The sequence below is a fragment of the Eublepharis macularius genome, chromosome 1, assembly GCF_028583425.1.
Source record: "Eublepharis macularius isolate TG4126 chromosome 1, MPM_Emac_v1.0, whole genome shotgun sequence".
Classification (NCBI taxonomy): Eukaryota; Metazoa; Chordata; class Lepidosauria; order Squamata; family Eublepharidae; genus Eublepharis; species Eublepharis macularius.
The window spans coordinates 14,427,826-14,450,595 of NC_072790.1; the positions used below are offsets into that span (position 1 = coordinate 14,427,826).

General features: G+C 43.4%; 1 protein-coding gene across 2 annotated transcripts in view; it reads right to left on the reverse strand.

The window, feature by feature from the left end:
* Nucleotides 1-2,749: 2,749 nt before the first annotated feature.
* Nucleotides 2,750-22,770, reverse strand: part of APLF (aprataxin and PNKP like factor) — a 50,930-nt gene continuing 30,909 nt past the window's right edge. Inside the window, exons 7-12 of one of the 2 annotated variants that reach the window (XR_008598207.1) lie at nt 21,901-22,274; nt 17,416-17,541; nt 14,101-14,147; nt 11,755-11,796; nt 4,981-5,471; nt 2,750-3,669 (exon numbers count right to left, since the gene is read on the reverse strand). Coding sequence is in view for 1 of the 2 variants with exons in the window: in XM_054997797.1 (XP_054853772.1) it covers nt 5,263-5,471; nt 11,755-11,796; nt 14,101-14,147; nt 17,416-17,541; nt 21,901-22,274 (798 nt within the window). In the remaining variant the exon portion in view is untranslated. Of the gene's footprint in view, nt 5,472-11,754; nt 11,797-14,100; nt 14,148-17,415; nt 17,542-21,900; nt 22,275-22,770 lie in introns of both variants that reach the window. The other variant, XM_054997797.1, reaches the window with a different exon arrangement.

Consider the following 22,770-nt stretch of genomic DNA (forward strand, 5'->3'; position numbering starts at 1 on the left):
AATATCATGAAACTGATGATATGGTGGTCTGCAAAATATGTCTCAAAGTAGTGGTTGGCAGGGATTGGAGCACCGGAAAGAAATGGGGTGAGTGGAAAGTGGATTACCTGAAGCACCACACAAGTCACAAATGGCACTTAACAAAACTTCAGAACCGGAGTTGTGGATCTCTACTGAATTTCTTACTAGAAACCCCTGAAGATAGGAACACCAGAGCTGAATATGCGAGCCGAGAAAGATCAAGTCCAAAAGAGGTTAAGATTTTAATTGAAAATGTGCTGCTCGCAGTTAAGATGAATGCATCCATGCTGTCTGTGCAGGAAATTCATGACCATGTGGCAAAATTTGTTAGTATTCCTGCTAGCTGGAGAAGCAAAAACTATGCCAAACTGCAGGAAATTGCCAATGCAACAGACAGAGACGTTGTTTCATTTAGGCCACTGAATGATGTAAGTTGGCTCTCCAGACACTTGGCTGTAAGAGCCTTGGTTAAGAATTATGACATCTTACTAGAATACGGCAAAAAACAAGAAGATAATGACCCAGTACACAAATACTGCCTTGAAAGATTAAGTAATCCACAATATAAGGTGGCATTATTTATTCTTGGTGTTCTTGGTGATTTAGCAGAACTGTGCAAAAGTCTTCAGAGTTCTTTGACCACTGTGGAAGCATTTCAGTTCACCAAAGCCAAAATCAGGAAAATTAGATCTCAGTATCTGGGAGAAAAAGTCCATTTCCGTGAGACTGTACAAGACCTAATTTCATCTTACAACTCCACAGTGAATATTGATGCCATTCTCCATTTCATTAGGCAACCTTGTGACCACATGGATAAAAGATTTCCAGGGAATGAATTACAGGATTGGCGTGTATTTGACAAAGACTGTTTATCAAACCCCTCCAACCAGGATGATTTCTCTTTTGGGGATCAGGAGCTTTCAAGATTGTCTAAGCGTTACTGCAGTTTGTTCCAGAAAGATGAACAATCTTATGCTAAGGAGCTTCATAAAGAGTATTCAGACTTTAAAGTACTCCTTGCAGAGAAGATAAAAGCTGGAGCGATGCATACCTTCCAGGACATACTAACATTTACATGGCAACAGGAACAATTCAGTGAACTACATCTTCTCCTAGATGTTTGTAGAACTTTTCAAGCCTCAAGTGCTGATTGCAAGAGAGGCTTTATCTTGATTCCGTCCTGAGCCTGCTGGTGTGGGGAGGGCGGAATATAAATTGAATAAATAAATAAATTGATGAATGCCATTAAAACTAAGAGTAGAAATCGGCTGGATACAGATCACCTGGAGAACTTGATGAGAATTAAACAATACATGTCTACTGGAAAAAATATTAATATTGACAGTAAAATCAAAAAGAGTCCAGTAGCACCTTTAAGACTAACCAATTTTATTGTAGCATAAGCTTTCGAGAATCAAGTTCTCTTCGTCAGATGCATGGTACAGAAACTGGTCAAATATAGAAGAGGAGGGGAGGAGAGAGAAGCTTATCGAAGGCTTATACTACATTGGAATTGGATGGTCTGGTTGTTTTGCTGCTACAAACCAACACGGCAAACTCCTTTGAAGCCTCACACAAGACAATTAATCTCCATACCAAGAGGAGATGTTTACATTTACTAGCAAAGGAATGTTTTGGTTACCTCCCTCTCCCCCCCTAACTGCATCTTCTCTCTCCTCCCCTCCTCTTCTATATTTGACCAGTTTCTGTACCATGCATCTGACGAAGAGAACGTGATTCTCGAAAGCTTATGCTACAATAAAATTGGTTAGTCTTAAAGGTGCTACTGGACTCTTTGATTTTGCTACCACAGACTAACACGGCTAACTCCTCTGTAATATTGACAGTGTTTTCAAGTTGTGGAAAACAGAGAAGGGAATAGAGAAAAGTTACATTGAAATAGTCTCTGTGTGCTGTTTACAAGAAAAACTTTTTCTATTATTATTATGTTCTAAGTTTATGGTTAAAGTTGAATGTTATTTCTGTGTTAATGAATATATCTGTTTAATATATTGTATATAAAGCCCTATGCGGACAGGGACTGGCGTATCTGCGGGACCGCCTCTCCCCATACGAACCTCAGAGGACTCTTCGCTCTAACGGCAAACATCAGCTGAAGGTCCCTGGCCCCAGGGAGGCGTGCCTGGCATCGACCAGGGCCAGGGCCTTTTCAGTCCTGGCCCCAGCCTGGTGGAATGCTGTGTCTAATGAGACCAGGGCCCGGCAGGATTGTCTTTTCGCCAAGCCTGTAAGACAGAGCTATTCCGCCAGGCATATGTTTGATGCTAGGCAGAGTCCCCCCGTCCAGTCGAGCATGATCTGTGCCCTCCCCACTAGTGACATCCTCCATCTGTTGAGCTCCACTGTAAATGCTCTGGTGAAGGTGAAAGGGAGGTGCCTTGTGTATGCATATAGTGCATTTTATTATGCCGCTGAGTATACGTATATGTATATATATGTATTTTAAATGTTAGGATGTTTATATATTTATAATTTTAAACTGTGTAATTGTTAGATGTATTTTAAATGTATATAAATTGTAATACGCCCTGAGCCTGCTCGTGTGGGGAGGGCGGAATATAAATCTTATAAATTAAATTATATATTTAAGTACTGTTCTTAGTTGAAAACTTTGTAAAAAAAGAATAAAAATAATTAAAAACATAATAATAATAATAATAATAAGAAGAAGAAGAAGAAGAAGAAGAAATAGTGTCTGTAATGAAATGTGACTTGATTCTGTTTACAGATATAACATATAAAACATTCTTTAAAAATGCTTAAAATACAGTTTAAAAATTAATTCTCAGATATTAATATGGTTGAGGTTATAAAATTCCAAAAACTGTTTTACGCGATGGCCAACTGTTTGTATTCTTGTATGTTTGTAGGTTGCAATCTTTTTTTTTTAAAAAAGGCGCTCTCAAAACTTTTATGCAAGTCAGCTCACAAAATAAATTTTTGTGCACATTTCAGCTCACAATTTTTTGGGGGGGCTCACAACACTGCACAGCTTAAAGGGAACATTGGGGGTCTCCTTCCACTTGTCTTCCTTGCATTCTCCTTCCTCCTTCCCCAAGAGGGGGTCTTCAACATCACAATCCTCTCCCAGTGTCTGCTGGATGGTCACCTCTCCTTCAAGGCTTGGCTGGAACCACTGGCCTTTTCGCTGCTCTTTGCACTCCTTGCCTTTGGCCGTGGTTGTGCGTGGGGTCCATCTCCAGGGCATTGTGCTCAGCCAGTGTAAGAAACTGGATCCAGTTTTAGATATTGCCTGAGTTGGCCTAAACCTCTCCAGGGGTTCTTTCGTTGTGGTCTTGGGTTTCATGGGAGTGCTCTCACCCGCTCATTCTACCATGGTGCAGGTAGCTGAACGGCTCAGGTTCTCCGGGGTCTGATGTATAAAGGGATTCCTGGCAAACTGTCAGACTCTGCCAGGGGCCTCTCTTAGACGGCTCCACTTCATCAGCTTAGGCTAGATGATTTAAAGGTATTTATTAAGAAATTTCCACTTTTAGAGTACAGTACAAAGGAATTGCCAGGAATGCCTGGTGAAGGCCCAGTCAGCTAGCTATACTCTCCTTTCTCCTCCTCCTCTTTTGCAAGCAGAAATCCGTTAGCTTGGGTGTGCAGGTTCCCGTGGGAAAGCTGGAAGGAAGAGAGAGAGACAGGCACCAAGGTCATTCAATGCTCCCAGGTGCCTGGAGATAAGACACCTGTGTGCAGAGCAGCTCCAGAGAAAACAGCAAAAGAACAGCAGACCTACAAACTATCCCCCCCATCCCCCACAGAAACAGGAAATCATGGAATATGGCAGGCAGGCCTGTGACCTGCCTGACAAAGAAATGTTGCAGGTCTTCCTTAAGGCTGCTAACATCTTTCTTTGTTGTTGGAGCCTCATCATTTTCGGCAGGCTTCTCTCCGCCCACCATTCTTGAATCAGAGCTGTTTTGTGCAGGCTGAGTGGCTGCAGACTCTCCTACTGCTAAAAAGGCTTCCAGAGAGCCTGGTTTCTTTGGGGTCGCCTTCGATGTAGCTGATTTCCCCATCTTTGAATTGTTAATTTGCTTCCAGGATGCTTTGTTTTTTAGTTGGAAGAGGGAAGGTTTCAGGAGCCCTTCGCTTATGTGACCGCCATGTGCCAGTGTCACTCCCCCATGTGTGTTTATAATGTAAATGTTGTACTTACAATTATATATTTTGTATTTTTATATTCTTATGAATAATTCACCTATGAATATTAATAAATGAATGGAATGGAACCCCAAGGTGCAGAAACTTTCAGAAGAACTAACAAGATATGGAATGAGATATGGAATCTAATTGCCTTTCAGGATAAATTTACAAACATTTTCCTCAAACACAAAAAGCAAGATGATGGTATATGCAGTGTCAGATGGCATATAACAAATAATAAAAGACAGTAATTTTTACATCTCGGTTACCAGCTGATGGAATAAATAAAGGATTCAAAATCCTAATTGCTTTAGTAATAATAATAGTAACATTTGATTTATATACCGTCCTTCAGGATGACTTAACACCCGCTCACAGCAGTTTACGAAGTATGTCATTATTATCCTCACAACAAAACACCCTGTGAGGTGGGTGGGGCTGAGAGAGTGCCGAGAAGCTGTGACTGACCCAAGGTCACCCAGCTGGCTTCAGGTGGAAGAGTGGGGAATCAAACCCGGTTCTCCAGATTAGAGTCCCACACTCTTAACCACTACACCAAACTGGCTCTTTAGCAGATCTAGAGTTATTCTGTACCTCCTATATATATACACAGTGCAATTTCTTTCTTTACTTAACATTAAGCATATTACAAATTTTAGAAATCCACTCACAAGGTCTTAATTTAAGACTCAAAGCACAAAACTGCTACCGCGCCATGTTTCAAGATCTTCCCTGTCACATCAACATTTATGAAAAAATAGCCATTTAGAAAGTTTAACACACCTTTATCCAAACTCAGTCTGAATTTTATAGGCTTATCCAGACCAACATTAAAAGTTGGGCTTGATTTCTGTTCAACTGAGAATAAAGGATTTAAAAATCTCATTCAGTTAATGGAAAGCATTATGATGTTCTACACTTAAGTGGAAAGGACTCAAGCGCTTAACTCTAGCCTTGTTGTGTTCAATATATATTTTTATTCATGAATTCCTGTATTTGGTCTAAAGTAGAAAAATAATTCTGCACTGAAGTATTGCAATCATCTTCTAAACAATCTCTCCCCAATTACTTCTTGGTTTTAACAAACATCTGAGCTTCTTTCAGGAGCGTGTCAACATCTTCATCATTCTTCTCCTCAAAATCTGGCTTCCAATCAGAATCCTCATCAGTAGGGTCGCACTCTTCTTCGTCTTCATCATCTATAAAGCTGTCGTCCAAATTGTACTCGTTGGGTTCACCATCATTATCACTGTCGTCCCCCAAGATGCTTCTTCCTGTAGAGTGATTGACAGGTTAAATCCTTGAATCAAACAATGTAAAATATAGAATAATGGCATGAATTGAGTCAGACCATTTAATTTTTCCTTCATAAAAATTCGATCCTCGGAATACAAGTTATCAGTTACCTAAGCCAACTTTGCTATATTGGCAGACAGAAGAGACTGGACAAATTAGGTTCAATATTAGTGCTAGCATCCAAAGTTGTAATTGCCCACTTTGACGATGTTCTTTCCAAACTAAGGCAAAAGAGCTCCAGTTCTTAGCTTTGGAAGCTGACTGGGGTCAAAGCAGAAGAACTCATTGTATCAGCAGAAGGGTCAAACAAAACAGCAGAAGCAGGCTAACAGGAAAACCATTCCCCACTGCCATTCTTGAAAAGCTCTACAGACCAAGTTTCCAAAAATACGCATCTAAAACTGGTATGAAGTGTAGGTATTATAAGAGCAGCTCAAGTGAAGACGTATTCAGGTCTCAAGAGTTAAATATCCTTCAGCTGGATAGTTTCAAGTAGGTTGCCATGTTGGTCTGCCGTAGAAGAGCAGCAGAGTACAGTAGTACCTTAAAAGACCCAGTCTCGTCAAAGAGAGCTTTGACTCTCAAAAGCTTATACTCTGGAAATCTGGTTGGTCTTTAAGGTGCTACCGGACTTGAATCTACCTCTGCAGGAGGAACCTGCTAACTTAGAGGATGCAGTTGTTTTTGCCATATTGTCTTTGCAGGGATGCAAAAGACATCCTATTGGTCTACTGAATGTCCTATCTTTCCTTAAGTAATTGCACAGATGCTTTTAGGATCACAGTTAGTATTCCAGGTGGCAAACTTATAGTGCTGTATAGTAATTGCTACATGTATCCAACTGTATGCAGAGCAGAACTTTCTTACTTTCCCTTCCGGCGGCAATCCACTGAGCCCTCCCCCAGAATGTCGAGAAGAGCACTGGGGCACAATGGGGGAAGGGGAAACTGCTCCCTGTCCGGGGTCTGAGGCGCAGCCCCTGGACTTGCCGGGGGGAGGGGACGGGAGACAGCTGGGACACAGCTGCCCAGCCGCCCCAGCAGGCACCCAGGGCCAGAACCTACCTACATGGGAGGGAGGGAAAGGAACACCCAAGCCTCAGAGGGTTAGAAGGGGCAGGTGGAGGCCAGCGAGTCCCACCCTCCAGTGGGAGTCTAGGAGGCCAGGCAGGGAAAGTGGGGTCAACCCAGAGGGGGTAGAATGGAGGAAAAGGGCAAAGGCAATGGGGACAGACAGCCAGCAGACAACCAAACAGAAACCTTACCAGCCAGGTAGGAGAAGCAGCCACAGCAGCTCAGAGCCACACCCCAGCCTGCAGCCCAGCTAGAAGGCAATAGCCTGGTCCAGGGGATGCCAGGAGCAAAACAGCTCCAGGTGGAACTGCCGGAGGCCCTCTGTAGGAGAAGCTTGGCAGCCAGTCAAGGAGACACAGCTGGGACCGCTTCCAGCAGTCAGCTCAGCCAGAGAGGCTTGGCAGCCAGCCAATGATACACAGGTGGGCCGGCCCAGTGCTTCCAGCCAAGCGAGCACAGGTGCAGCTGCCTGGGCCAGCCAGAGACGTGGTTAAAGGGCAGGAGAAGGGTGTGGTTGACAGGTGGAGCAGGGAAAGGCTGAAAGGGAAAAAGGGAAGTCCACCCACAGGGCAGGGTGGGTTGTGTAGGAGGAGTAGAGTAGGAGTTGTTGGAGGTTGGGTGGAGAAAATGAGCGAGCAAGGAAAGAAGGCAGTGAAGGAGGTAGGTGGACACAGGAGCAGGGCTAGGTTGAGCGGGCTTTTTGGTGGCTTGAGAGGGTGCATGGGTGAGGTATACCTCCCCTCCTTCCACAAAGCAGGACCCTACAGCATCCCTAGCGGCATCCCGGTGCCAAAGCCAGGTATCCTGGCGCCCAACGTAGGAGCGCCTGGGAGAAAACCTGACACTCCCTCTTCTCTAAACAGCAGAAAAGAGCAAGAGTCCAGTAGCACCTACTACTTGCTCTTTTCTACTGCTACAGACAGACTAACACAACTACCCATCTTGATCTTTCTCTAAACAGAAACGTCATTCCATCAGAGGAAGTGCATTGTTGGATAGTTGTTGGTAACATTAAATTAACCACAGTACTGCCCTATTAAAAATTCCATTTTTTCGAGCTAATGAAACCAAACTTTCAAAAATATATTTCAGTGGAACCTGAACCAGTCCATAACATTGAGGCCTTTCTCAGCCTCAGATCACCTATCTTCAATGCCACAGCCCTGCTAAGTTGCCAGGGAGCAACTCTATTCTACGGGGCCTACTTGCCTAGTATTCCAGTATTACCTTATCACAGATGTTCATACCAAGTATTCTAAAATTAAGCTAGTGCATCTTGTTTGTAGAGTTCACAAGAGTAAGCTCTTTCAATTCATAAAGCTACCCCAGCAGGGCTACACACAGCCTTTATGCTCTTGGTCTTTCCCCACAAGCCTGACATCAGAAAAGGAAACAGAAGCAACTGGCGATCTCTGCAGTAATAAACCTGATGGTTTTAGGGGCTAACGAGGCAAGGGTGTTCTAGGTAGTGTTGTCCTCTCTCTCCTTAACGGGTTATGCTTACTTAGATTTATATTCTGCTTCACTGCACACTGTAGCGATGCCAAGCAGCATGCAACATAAAGGTTAATGGAACCCTACCTGCCTGAGAGATTAAAAAAAAAATCACAGATCAGCAGGATGGTGTGAAATATCCAATCTTATCCTTTATCAAGCTTTGACCCTTGAGAGCAGCTACAGGAATGGTGGAGAGACAGGCAACAAGCCTTAAAGCTTGCATGTGCAAAACATTAAACAAATTGTGATGCATGCATTACACCTTGCAAAACACACCATATCCTTTCACTGTAAGTTGTGGAAATGCACTGCAAGAAGCTGGGGCCAGTCACAGTTTTCAAGGTGTAAATGTGTCCACTGAGGGTGTGGGAGGAGAAAAGGGATGTGGATTCATTTCACAGCATACATATCAACCTTCGGGCCTAACCAGCATGACCATGAGGACTATGAAATATGACCCATGCTGCTTTTGGATATCGCACGATCCTGTTGTTCCACAGCCACCACAGCCTAAATGCAGGGCCATACACAAACCATCCTTGCCAAAATATATATGGGGTTGATAAGGCAGCGGGACAGATCTGTAGGTACTTTACCTTGAAACCTATGGCACAAAAACCTGGACATAATGACCATGTATTTGCCTCTGGAACAGTACTTTACTTTACAATTAGCATATGTAGAATACTACATACTAGGCTATGATGTAAAGAACAAAAAACAAAACAGTCTTCTACAACAAAGACGGCAGGAGATTCTGCAGCTTAGTCGATCAATCCACTAGATCACTCTGTGGACCATGGAGAGCCACATCTGCAATTCCCATCAACCTACAGCCATGTGACTACTGTATGCCCTGTGCACCACCCCGAGCACACACAAATGGTTTTTATAGAAATAACCATTTAAACTGAGCATTTAGGTGTATCTTTTTCCATTACTGGGAGTTTTTTTTAAAAAAATGAGCAACAGTGATATGCTCCATCTCCTTATTCAGCTGCATGTGCTGAGCCAGCATCAAACACAAAACCCCTACATCTGTAAACCATTATATACTCATTATGGGCAAGTTGTGCTTTAAAAACAAAATAATTTTATCTTAGGCCCTTAGTAAGGACGAAATTATTCCATTTTCTAAAGAAACTGCCCATTTTCTTGGAACACGAGGCAGGTGCCGTAAGGGATAGTGCCCTAAAGGGGCCACATGTGGCTCCCAAGCCACTAAGGGAGTATTGCTGCACTAGACGTATACAATGTCGTCACTCTCTTGGAGCTGGAGCTCAAGCACTGTGGGTCAGAGTGGCATGAAGCTTACGGAAAAGCACAAACAGAATGGAGAGAGCTGTTGAAGCATAGTCGTTTAGTGGTAGGGTTGGGAATCACCACTCTGCTGGTGCGTCCCCCACAACTGCCACGAGCTCAAGCAGGTGGCCTTGCATAAGCCACTCCTCTCAGCCCATCTCCCCAGCTGTATCGTGGGGATAATAATAACACTGACCTTGTTCATGGCTCTGAGTGGGGATCTCAGATTGAAGAGCGGTACACATCATTATTGCAGATCACCAGATCAGAGATAACTTCAGTGTTCTAATGAAACTAGCATGCAAAAATGCTGTCCTACAAGACCAGATAATAGAAAGCACTAAAATGTGTGTGTTTGCTACATTCTCATATCTACACACACACACGAGTATCCAAAAACATACAGATGAAGAGATTTCTTCTAGCAAAGAATCAAAATAAAAGTCCAGTGGCACCTTAAAGACTACCAACATTTATTTCAATACGAGCCTTTATGAGTCACTGCTCACTTCTTCAGATGTGTATGGAAATCAAACAGAACCCTTCTGATGGGGACAAGTTACAAGGGTCCGTGGAACCATTCCTGATATACAGTCAAGATGTGTCTAGGAACCATTCATTGCTGCATAACCCTCCAAAATGGATTTATAGCTTGAGAACCTGACAATCAAGGAGGGGTTGCAGAGAACTCCTTTAAGTTCTAGGACCTTCCAGAGGAGCCAGCATGGTAAAGCGTCCCTGCCTGTTTAAAGTTGGCTGTTCCATCAGAAATTGAAGAAAAGTAAAAATGTTAATATCTTCTGTCATTTTATAAACTGCTTTGAGAGCTTTCATTCATCAATTTTCAACTAAAATATGTAAGATAAGATGGGTCAAATTATTCTGCTAGATCTACACTGAAGTACAAATATGCTAAAAAACCTGTGAATGCGCCTTCTCATCTCAGTTATGGTGTCAAGACTTGAACTCCTTATCTACGGATATCTCCCTCTATCACTGTCTTCTGCTACCGAGTGAAGACTTTTTTGTTTTGTTTGGGATTCCCTCACTAACTCTTATTTGCCCTCCTCCCTGTTTGTGAGCTTATATGCTTTATTTAATTGTTTCAAATATTTTATATATAATTGTATTTTAAATACTGCTTTAATGCTGAAATGTTTTAAGGTATGCCACCGTGGGGACCCTGAGCTGGGTGGAAAGGTGGCATAGAAATATTTTAAATAAATAAATAAACATGGGTGTGTTACAGCTTATTTACGGCAACCCCTCAGGGAGTTTTCATGGCAAGAGACAAACAGAGGTGCTTTCCCTATTGCCTGCCTCTGCAAAACCACCTGGGTCTTCCCGGGTGGTCTCCCATCCAAATACTAACCAGGGCAGACCCTGCTTAGCAGCGGAGATCTGATGAGATCAGGCTAGTCTGGGCCATCCAGGCCAGGGAAAATAAATAATAAAGCTTTGTTGAAGCTAAACTTGTTCTAACTTGTTCAAGACTGGACATTATGAAAGTTTATGGTTATATCTTTCACAGAACTATTCAGCCAATGACAGCTATATAGCGTGATAAAAACCTTTGGTTCTTCCTGATTGTTAACACTACCAAAAATACTTGAGAGGTCAGTATGTGTCCTGGTTTATTTTTTTTAATTAATATTGTTAAGAATAAGCTTATTTGGTAGGAAAAATTACCTGCAGAGGCGTCCCTAAGCCCTTTCATAGAGAAAGTCCATCGTGTTTACACTAAGCACATCAACAATAACTTACTAAGTACTTACTAAGAGCCGGTTTGGTGTAGTTTTTAAGAGTGTGGGACTTGATTCCCCACTCCTCCACTTGAAGTCAGGTGGGTGACCTTGGGTCAGTCACAGTTTCTAGGAGCTCTCTCAGCCCCACCCACCTCACAGGGTGATTGTTGTGGGGATAATAATGACATACTTTGTAAACCACTCTGAGTAGGCATTAAGTCATCCTGAATCAAATGTTGTTGTTGTTGTTATTATTATTCAAATTATCAGAAACACAATCAACAATAAGCAGAGGTCACATGTTGCCTTGCTAAGCTGATACAAGTTTCCACCGGAGACCTAAGTATCAACCAGATATTGGTGTAATATGTACACTGTTCCAAGTAGTGCCGTCTTCTGCAGTTCTGTAGGTGTTATGTCAGAAAGCTGCTGTTTTTCCATATGAATTGCAAAGTTTTCTGAGATGGTTCCAAGTGCCCTGATGACAACAGGGACTACTGTTGCATTCTTCTTCCATAGTCAGATGGTTTCTATTGGCAGATTTCTATATTTAATCATTTTTTCTTGTTCTTTTTCTTCGACTATTATTCTTATTCTTATTCTTATTTTAACTTGCTCTGTTTGGAAATGCCCAACTTCCTTACCTTTTTTGACAGGCTTTGGTCTGGTTTGCCTTCTTTCAGGTTCTAAAAGAAAAGGCAAAAAAAAAGAATATGATCACAGCAACAACAATTAAATAAAAATATGAAATGTGCAAATCTTCCTTACTCAATTTATTCCCATATTCTAAGTGTCTGGGATGACTGAAACACTGGGCTGTCTCTTTCAAACCCGCCAGAGCAGAGGGAGATCTTTCTTGCCCTTCTGTTTCCCCGGCAGCCCCCTTGGACCTCCAATAAGCTGATGCTGGGAGTCAGAGGAGCTTCATGGACAAAATGGTGGCAGCCCAAGGTGCTAGAAGCAAGGGAAGGGAATCAGGTGAAAATGCCCCCCCCTTGGTATTCTGTGATGGAGTTCCTTTTGTCACAAGAGGGCAGTGCGGGCAGCGTCCGAAAACTCCCAAGCCGTTTTGGCCACAAGGCTCCTGTTACTCCCAGGCCTTAGAGGCCTTCGGGGATAGAATAGTGGGAAAAGTCTACCTTCTGATCATCATGACCTGTAGGATAAAATCCAAAGTATCAATTTCTCTTTACTGAACAGCCTTAGAGATTTTGCATTGACGTCCATTATGTACACCTGGATCTGAGTAATATGTTTACCCAAAAACATCAACACAAAAGGAAAAAAGAAAGCTACCTTTCCATGAGTGTACCCAGCAGAAAACAAGCAATCCATCTGTAACCACTCCCAGAATAACTTAAATCCTGATAAATTGCAAGCCTGCTTTCCATTATTCCCTAAGGGCAATTTTTCTCCCCATTATTCTCTATGGGTAAGCATACTTTCTATTATTCATGATGGGAAATTTTGGTCCTCATTATTCCCTATGGGCAAGCATGCTTTCTATTATTCTCTATGAGCCACAGAGCCCATTGTGAAAATAAATACAACCAGCTCTAGCAGCGGGGCCTTGGGACGGCCTTGCCGGCATGGCCCTCCAATGGCCCCACAGCTGGCACGGAAGTGGTGGGAAGACCTCGTGGACCACCCCCCTGCGCTGTGCCTCCCTGCTGTCTCCATGGCTTCTCAGAGGCCTGCCGCTGGTGGCACAGAGGTCCATTCCAGGTGGTGGAGGCGGCAAAAAGGCCATGTGGGTGATCCAGGGCTCCCCTCATCACACCTTTCCGTGGCCTCTGCAGCCCCTCAGAGGCCTGCTGCGAGAAGGACACAGACCCAGCACAGACCTCCTATGGATGCAGAGGCAGTGGGAAGGGACACATGGGGGGACCAGGACTCCCCTGCGCTGTGCCCCCTTGCCACCTCCACAGCCCCTCAGAAGCCTACCATTGGTAGGATGGAGGTCTGGCACAGACCTCCGACGGCTGCGGAGGTGGTGGAAAGGCCACATGGGGCGGTGGGAGAGCTGGGGCTCCCCCCACTGCACCTCCTCATGGCCAATGTGGCCCCTCAGAGGCCTGCTGCCAGTGGAACAGACACCTGGCACAGACCTCCCACGGCTGCTGAGATGGCTGGAAGGCCATGTGGAGGCCTGGGGATCTTCCATGCGGCACCTCCCCACTACCTCCATGGACCCTCAGAGGCCTGCTGCCGGTGGCATGGAGGCCCGGAATGGACCTCCGATGGCTGAGGAGGCAGTGGGAAGATGGTGTGTGTGTGTGTGGGGGGGCTAGGACTTCCCTGCACTGCGCCTCCCCGCTGCCTCTGTGGCACCTCAGAGGCCTGCCGCCAGCGGCATGTAGACCTGGCAGAGACCTCCTATGGCTGCAGAGGCAGCAGAAAGGTTGCGTGGGGGGCTAGGACTCTGTGGCTCCTCAGAAGCCTGCCGCCAGTGGCATGGCGGCCTAAGCACTCCTCCCCGCACCTCACCTGAGGGTCACTGAGGAGAAGGCAGAAGCCCCCATGGCGCTGGACACCTGTCCATGCTTGCCTGAAGGGGTTCCCCACTGGATCCTGTGGAGCTTATTCTCCCCTCCCTAAAGAAGCCTGGCTGCAATCCTGAAAGCAGTTTCCTCAGAGTAAGCTCCATTGAATAGCATGAACCTTACATCTGAGTAGACCTTCTTAGGGATTCCCCCCTACTCCACTTCTTCCTTTTCTTCTCCCTCGCTCTCAACATACAATTTTGACAAAATCTTTACAAGAAACATTGTATACAAAGAAATCTTTCAACGTTGATGACTGATGGTTGTTTCATGAAAAATAAAAAAATTACCAACAACAGTTTGCTAGAGCTCATTATGTTTTTTTCAGTTTGCTAGAGCCCACGGTGTTTGTATAACATAAAAGACTACAAAACCTAAGTACAAGGCTGTAGTTACTTTTACCTTCCACCACTTCTACCGACACCCAAACAAAGTTTCAAACTTTACCTGGAGGTGCTGTGTGCTTATACTCGATCTTGTGCTGTGGATTCTTCCTGCAAAGAAAGGATGGGGGGAACATTAAGACCGGGGCCTCTCCGTCTAGCTTCCTTCATAGCTTTAATAATGTTTTCTGGGTACTGAAAACTATCACAATAATCATGCCTGGAGGAATGCTGATTACATTTAAGGAGAGGGATGGATGGTTTTGTCCAGTGCAACTTCCAAATACTTTTCTGAGCCTTTCCAGAGAAAGGAACAATTGATTTTCACCTCTGGTTTAGAAAACAGGTGAAATATAAGAGGTTTAAAATCAAACTGGAATGAGGCCTCTCACTTTCAGAAAAGAGAAAGTCTTCTGCTTGGTCATCAGTTCCTTAAATTTGGCTTGTTCTTTCATGCATTTAAATTGTTCAGCAACGTGTTCATCAGGGCTTTTTTTCAGCTGGAATGTGGTGGAACGGAGTTCTGGCACCTCTTGAAAATGGTCACATGGCTGGTGGCCCCACCCCCTGTTCTCCAGACAGAGGGGAGTTGAGATTGCCCTCCACGCTGCTGGAGGGGTGTGGAGGGCAATCTCAACTCCCCTCTGTCTGGAGAACAGGGGGTGGGGCCACCAGCCATGTGACCATTTTTGCTGAGGGCGATTTAAACTTTAAAAAACTCCCTCCTTGTTCCAGATGACCCTAAGTGACATCATTGTGTGGTCCTGTGCTGGCAACCCACTGAGTTCCACCACCTCTTTTCCCAGAAAAAAAGCCCTGGTGCTCATTTATCAAAAGTGGAAAAAAGCATTAACCACAAAACAAGGAATGTATTTTGAAAAAAAGCCAAAGAGAAAATGGGAAGACTGAAATGGATTTTAAGAAGCTTTCGATGTGAGCCAAGAGACCATTGTGTTTTGTGGAAGCTTTTTACTAAGGTATTGTATACTTGTATGTGAAAACGATGGCAAGACAGCTACAAAGGAGCTATACACAAAAAAATGCTTAGCTACAATATATGATGCTTTAAGTATGGTGCACGGAATCTTATTTATGTAAGTACAACTTCTGCCAAAAGCAGACCTTTCTGTAAAGTGAGGCTCATTACAGCTAAAGCAAGGAGACTTCGATGGTTGTTGTGGGTTTTCCGGGCTGTATAGCCGTGGTGGTCTTGGCCTTGTAGTTCCTGACATTCCGCCAGCAGCTGTGGCTGGCATCTTCAGAGGTGTAGCACCAAAAGACAGAGATCTCTCAGTGTCACTGTGCTACACCTCTGAAGATGCCAGCCACAGCTGCTGACGAAACGTCAGGAACTACAATGCCAAGACCACCACGGCTATACAGCCCGGAAAACCCACAACGACCATCATTCTCCGGCCGTGAAAGCCTTCGACAATACATCAAGGAGACTTCCTTTCTGCAAGTGGGGCATCCAAAGCATGCTGGAGGGCAGGCAGGGGGGCTGTTCCAGCATCAGTTCAAAGTAACCAAGCATCCCTATGGGAAACAAACTGCACGTTATTTCTGGATTACTAGTTATAAAAGATATGGAAGTCCCGTCTTCCTCGGCATTTGTTCACCTGGGGGGATGGGTTAAGTAAGCAGGGGATACACAGTAAAAGAAAAAAAAGGTACTAGTGGATTTGGTGTCGGAAGCCGGAGTGTAAAGGTGGGAGATGACAAGAATGAAATGTGCCTCTTACAAGGCTGTCAGAACAAAAACATTTTAGGAACTACTTTTATGCGAATGCAGTTTTTGATAACCTGCTGCCTTCATCCTCCTACATATAGATTTCCGCTCGACTGCTCCTCCCTCGCCATCAGTAGGATATTCAAGCTCCACATCTCACGGGACAGCCAAGCCTATTAAATAGCACGCCACCATGATGCCTAATTAAGACAATTAATAATCAACGAATTGAAACCCGACAGCCCCAAGTGGATCTGTGAAGCCTGAGGAGGTTCTCTATAGTAAGCTGTTCAGCGTTCAGATTAGCAGACTGTGGTACTACATAATTCATATTGGTGAATATGGTCACTGGACTTAGGCCAACATCAGAAACTAAATTAAATTAGTAAAGAGTCCAGGAGCACCTTTAAGACTAACCAACTTTATTGTAGCATAAGCTTTCGAGAGCTGTGCTCCTGGACTCTTTACTATTTTGCTACTACAGACTAACATGGCTAACTACTCTGCATAAATCAAATTACCTTAATCATGGTTAGTGTCAGCCATGTCTCAACTTTCCTTGAGATCTCAAGCGCACTTTGAAATAACAGGTTACCTTGCTGAGCCATGTCCTACCTGCAGATGATGAAGATAAGGGCACCCGAGCACTGTTGCAATCCTAGAGACCGAAGAGGCAGGCAGATGGCCTTAGCTGTTCATTGTGGCATGCAAGCCCTGACCTAGATGGCCCAGGCTAGCCTGACCTTGTCAGATCTCAGAAGTTAAAAAAGGTCAGCCTTGGTCAGTACTTGGAAGGGGGACCACCAAGGAAGTCCAAAATCACCATGCAGAGGCAGGCAATGGCAAACCACCAGTATTCATCTCTTGCCTTGAAAACCCCATAAGGAGTTGCCGCAAGTCAGCTGTGACTTAACAGCCCCTCACACACATATATAGCTTGCAAATGAACTTCAAACCAAGGTTCCCAGTGCTGGTTTCCAGTCTGCCCTGAGCCATCCATTTAAACTTAACAGTGTTTAAACATCATGCCTGCACAGGCTCTACATGTTCACCTACAGGTCTTTTCTGATCTAGATGTGACCTAGAATAGCAGTTGAACTCATCCATTGGTATCTGTGGTAAACAGCAGGCTAATGCATAAATGTTAACATTTAAAAAAATCTTCCAGAGGCAGGAGTCTCTCCCTCTGTCAAGAAAAAGAAACTCACCGAGGAGAAAACTGGTATCATTGCTATTATATGCAGTCAAAGCTTTAATTGCTCAAAATTGGAAATCTGATAAAGTTCCCTCAATTGCACAATGGATTCAAAAAAATATGGGATGTTATGGTAATGGGTAAGACTTCTGAGCAGCTAAATCCTAAACGCTGCCAACTTCCAGCCCTGTTTTTTGGAAAAATGGTTTCCTTTTTTTTGATTATGTAATTGGTATTGTATCACCACATCTCTCTTTGCCAAAAAAATATTCAGATTTTGTGCTCTACTAATAATGTATAATTCAGCATTGTACTTTGCCTTTACTTCAATGGACACTGCTCTAATTACGGCTGGTTATTGTTGTGTTATTAAGATGTTTAACTTGTTGGTTGTATAAAATTAAATAAAAAGCTATTAAAAAAAGAAACTCTTTGTATTGGGTAGTGGCTCTTACCTGTAACAAGCAGTTCCATAAGGACATTCAGGTCGGCAATCATTGTCAGCTGGAGTTACAACTTCAGGGTCAAGATAATCTCCATCACCAGGGTGAGAGAACTGCTGAAAGTGTACAGGATTCTTCCTGTAAAATTGTGATATTATTATAAGCTTGTAATGAATTTTCTATGAAGGCATGGGGCTGGGATATACCCAACTCTAAGGAACTGGAACACCAACTCTCTCCTTGCATCAAATTGGCTCAAGTTTTATATAGTGCATCTCATTTATTATGAAACCTGTTCAAAAAGACCACACTGCCTTGCTCCTATGACAGACAACAGATGTCCTTTTTGGTGCTTTCAAATCAACGTAATAAAACTCTTCCATAACCTGTTCTACATTTCTGAACAACATGACTCTTACAGAGAAAATGCTAAAGTAATTCTAGGGTGTCAGATTTAGTCAAGGAAAGAGATCGATTTGTGACTAATTATTGCCCACATAATGGGACAGAAGGCAGAACACTAGGAGTCCACCACAGATATTCACAGGAATGCAGTGAGAGTTTTGGAGACCACAACAAACTATTTCTCTGAAAGATCACACCTCGAAAGTCCTGAGGTACATTACCCGTGGAGGACCCCAAAACTGAATTACTGTCAAATTATGTGGCTTTTTGAAAGTAATTCAAAGTTTTTTCCCCACTTAAAAAAACAAACAACAGCCTAGCTGGCTGTTATGAAGTCTATCCGAACCACCATTCTGCTTTCAGAGTAGCCAGTGCATGCATCCAGACAGACCGCAAGAAGGGCATCTGGTATTCAGTGGTAAAACGCTTCTGAAGAATCATAGAATCATAGAGTTGGAAGGGAAGCCCAGGGCCGTCTAGTACAACACCCTGCACAATGCAGGAGATTCCCAAATACCTTCCCTCCCCACAACCCCAGTGACCCCTGCTCTATGCCCAGAAGATGGCAAAACACCATCAGGATTGCTAGCCAAACTGGACTGGGGGAAAATGCTGACCCCAAGGTGGTGTTCGGCCTTACCCTCACCATTTTCATTGCCCTCTACTGGACACGTTCCAGCTTGTCTATATCCTTCTGAAATTGTAGTGCCCAAAACTGAACACAGTACTCCAGGTGAGGTCTAACCAGAGCAGAGTAGAATGATACCATCACTTTGTGTGATCTGGACACTATGCTTCTGTTGATACAGCCCAAAATCGCATTTGCATTTTCAGCTACCACATCACACTGCTGACTCATGTTCAGTGTATGGTCTACTAAGACTCCTAGATCCTTTTCACACATATTACTGCCAAGACCAATCTCCCCCATTTTACAATTATGCCTTTGATTTGACTCAGTCAAGCTGGGATTGAATAGAGACTATGAATGGTTATCTCATTATCAGAAGTAACTGACTTCCTTAACAGAAGCAAACTGATCTCCATGTCAGAAGCTACTGTTTGCATCTACTCCGCCCTCCCCTCTCCACCTATATATCTGACCAGTTTCTTCTTGCCCTCCATGCATCTGACGAAGAGAATTGTGATTCTCGAAAGCTTATGCTACAATAAAGTTGGTTAGTCTTAAAGGTGCTACTGGACTCTTTTTGATTTTAGTAGACTCAATGTTATTGTAGCATAAAACCAGTATTAGGAGAGAACTCTCTCATGTTATAAAGCATCATCTTTCTTCTGAAGGAAATAGCAGCAGTCCTCTGACATTTCACTTGTCTTTTCTGTGCGATATCCTTTTTGGCCTATACATGCCTTCTATAGCCCTGACATGGATAGCCCAGGTGAGCCTGATCTCGTCAGATCTCAGAAGCTAAGCAGGGTCAGCCTTGGTTAGTAATTGGATGGGATGTTGAAATTAATGGGCTTAGACTGGAGTAACTCTGCTTAGGGTTGCATTGTAACAGTTAAATAAAATAGTTAAATAAACTAAGATATTAAACTTCATTTAGACACATTATAGAGGAGATGGAGGGGAAAATTTACTTTGACGTTTATACATTCTGTTATCTTTAACCGTTGTGATTTATTTAATTAGCTATCAATTGATTCTCTCATCCTTATTCCTTTTATTATTGCTCTTCTGTATGTCCTTTTCTTTTGTATGTTTGGATAAAATTTTTCATATATACAATAGTTATATAGATTAATAGTTAAAATTAAAATAGTTAAACTAACAAACTAAATAAACTAATAAATTAACACACCAAATACTTTCCTTTTTTCATAGGTTGAATAGAATGCTGAATATAAAATGTTTAAGTAGAGGTGTAAAAGTATGATATTCAGTTTTGTTATATACTGTGTTTATATCTCTTATGCAACTCAATTTTATTTTTTATATTTTTCTATTATAGTTTAATGTATTCTGTGTAAGGTTCTATGCACTTTCTATTGTTACTGCTTTTTTAAACTTCTATTTCTAATTTTTTTTAAAAAAATAAAAAAGCCCAAATGCAACTTATTTAAAATGTAACATTGCGTGAACTAAGTATTCTTAGCCTCACACAAGGAGTTCTGATAAAGCCATTGCTGGGAACAGAAGGGTTGCTTTCACAGCAAAACTGAGGGGAAACGCGAATGCCCGACTCACCGGGCGTTGGGTTGCTGCCGCGGGCGGGGAGGCAGGGGGGAGCATGGCAGCCGCATTGCTGGCTTGCCCGGCGTCCCCCCCCCCCGGGGCCAGCTGGCAGCCAACCGTTTCAAACCCCAGCTGCCCAATCAGGACAGCTGGGGGGGGCGGGGCTTACTGCCGGACCTGAGGGAGGCAGTCTTCTCTCTGGTCCGGCAGTGTTGCATTTATGCAGCAGCCATCGCCACTCCTCCTCATTCGGCTCCTGGCCAGCACCAGAAGATTCCATCTATTTTTTTTTATTCTCTGCTCTTATGACTACAGTCTTGAGGGTCAACAATACAGAAGAACAGAAAGCAATGATAATGTTAACAAGTAATGATAATAATAATGAAGATATAACCAACACCACCCAGCTGCGGCATCGAGTTGTCCAGATCTGGCTATTTATTACCTTAGAAGATTACAGCCAGCTATTTCAAATAAATATACTCTGGGAAATCGCACAGATGAAAACCATGGATGTAATCCTACTTTTTTCACAGGACTATCAATCTAGGGGGGGAAAGGGTGTTCTTCATTCCTGACATGTTGTCACCATACGTACAAATGCAGCCAAATCCAACGTGATGTTTTACAATCCCTGAAGCAGAAAAATTATGTATCATTTATTCTTCAATGTGCCATACCTTCTTGGCTCCCGCAATGCTGGAGCTGAAGCCAAACTGAAGGATTCCTTTGCAACATTGCTCCAATTGTTTTTAAAATTTACATACCAAATATACCATTCCGAGACTAACCTCGTTACATTTATGCACATTCAAAATGAAGACCTCTCCAAATACTAGAGCAAAGCACACTACATCCTGGTGCAGGGCAGAGAACGAAGTCATATTTTGATGTGCATTCTACTTGCTGCATTCCCATATGTGCTGCAGCTTTGGATCACACAGCGGAATTTTCTCTTCAGCTCTAAAACAGGAACTAAATCACCAGATCATTGAAAATGAAGAGATACACACACGCACTTAAAAGCAGGAGCTACAAAATTATCTGCAGTTCTTCGGTTAGCTCTAATCCGAATGTAAGAAGAGCCTTTCTGGATCCCACACCCGTGGTCCATCTAGTCCAGCATTCCGTCTCGCACAATGGCCAACCAGTTATTCTGGAGGGTCAACAACAAGGCTTAGAAGCTGAGGCCCTCCCCTAACACTGCCACCTAGCAACAGCATTCAGAGATATACTGCCTCTGAATGTGGAGGCTCTTTTCAGTAGTCCTGGATGGACCCATCCTACATGAATCTGTCTATTCCCCCTTGAAGGCCATGTATGGCTTTGTAGCCATGACAACATCCTCTGGCAATGAATTCCGTATTTTAGTCACTCATTGAGAAAGTAGCACTTCCGTTTGTTCAACCTGATTCTATTGTCCATGAACTTCATTGGGTGCCTTTGAGTTTAGAATTTGGGGACAGGAAGAAAAAGTTCTCCTTATCTGTTACTTCTGCCCCATGCATAATTTTACAAACTTCTATCATGTCTCCCTCCGCTGTCTTTCTCCTCAGCTCAAAAATTCCAGTTTTTCTTACAGGAGAGGTGCTCTAACCCCTTAACCACCTTGTTGGCTCTCTTCTGTACTTTCCCCAGCTCTGCAAAGTCCTTTTTGAGATATAATGGCCCAAATGCACACTGTATTGTACACGATGGCACAGCTTAGATCTATAAAGGGGCATATTTCCAAGGAAAAAAGCTTTGACAACATTTTGACAATTTTGAGGTGACAAGATTCGGTCACCCCAAAATTAATTCATCCTTCACACTTGCACCCCAGTTATCCTTCAAACAGCTCAGAGTGGGGTATGTGGCTAGAGTGACCTCATTTATTATTGTTTTACCGTTTGATTTACCTGTAGCAGTTTCTCCCATAGTGGCAGGGTATCCTCTTGTGTTTGCTTACGTTAGTGCTCTGTGGTACAGCTGAACTCCCAGTTAAATCTGAAATGTCTGTTTCCGTTGTCTGATCTGAGATAAATGCTTCATTCGCATCCTGGTGAATTGGAGACTGAGATGGCATTCCTTGTTCCTCTGTTCTGGGTGTGGCATTCTCTTCTTTGATCTCCCTTTGATTACTTGTATCTCTTTCAACGGCCTGAAGTCCTGTTTGGCTGGACTCCGAGCATTCATTCTGCATCATGGAGCATTTAGGTAGTTCAGGTACAACTTTGCTATCATTCTTTTCCATCTGTGGCAAAGCAGATTCTGTAGCGACGCTCTGTATATCCTGTGGAAATCATACATTTTTAAAGTTGTATTTTAGGTTGTAACACTTTATAAAAGAACCGAGCCTAAGAGCTTATTAAGCTACATCTATTTTCAAAGGTGTAGCTTTCACGTATGGTTCCAGTCAACATGGCATTTGATAAGCAAAAAATGGAGAGGACCCTGGCCCCAAGGGGCTTACATGGAGATGTGGAAACCCCCCGGCATCAAAAAACATGGGTAGTAGTGCAAGTATCAACCAAAAACACAGAGAACAACAGAGGACCAAGAACAGAAGACAGAGGCTAGGAATCCTCTAGCGGACTTGTCAGACAAGCAGTCTGGAAGAACTAGCTGAGAACAGGGTCAAGGAAACCATGCAGAAAGATTTGTGTAGGAAATGATGGTCAGAGATTGAAAGAAGACCAAGGACGCCGCGGACAAAAGTAGGGCACTTTAGAATTTCAGGAAGATCATCAACGGTTTTTATCAAGAGCCGTTTCAGAACTGTGAAGTGG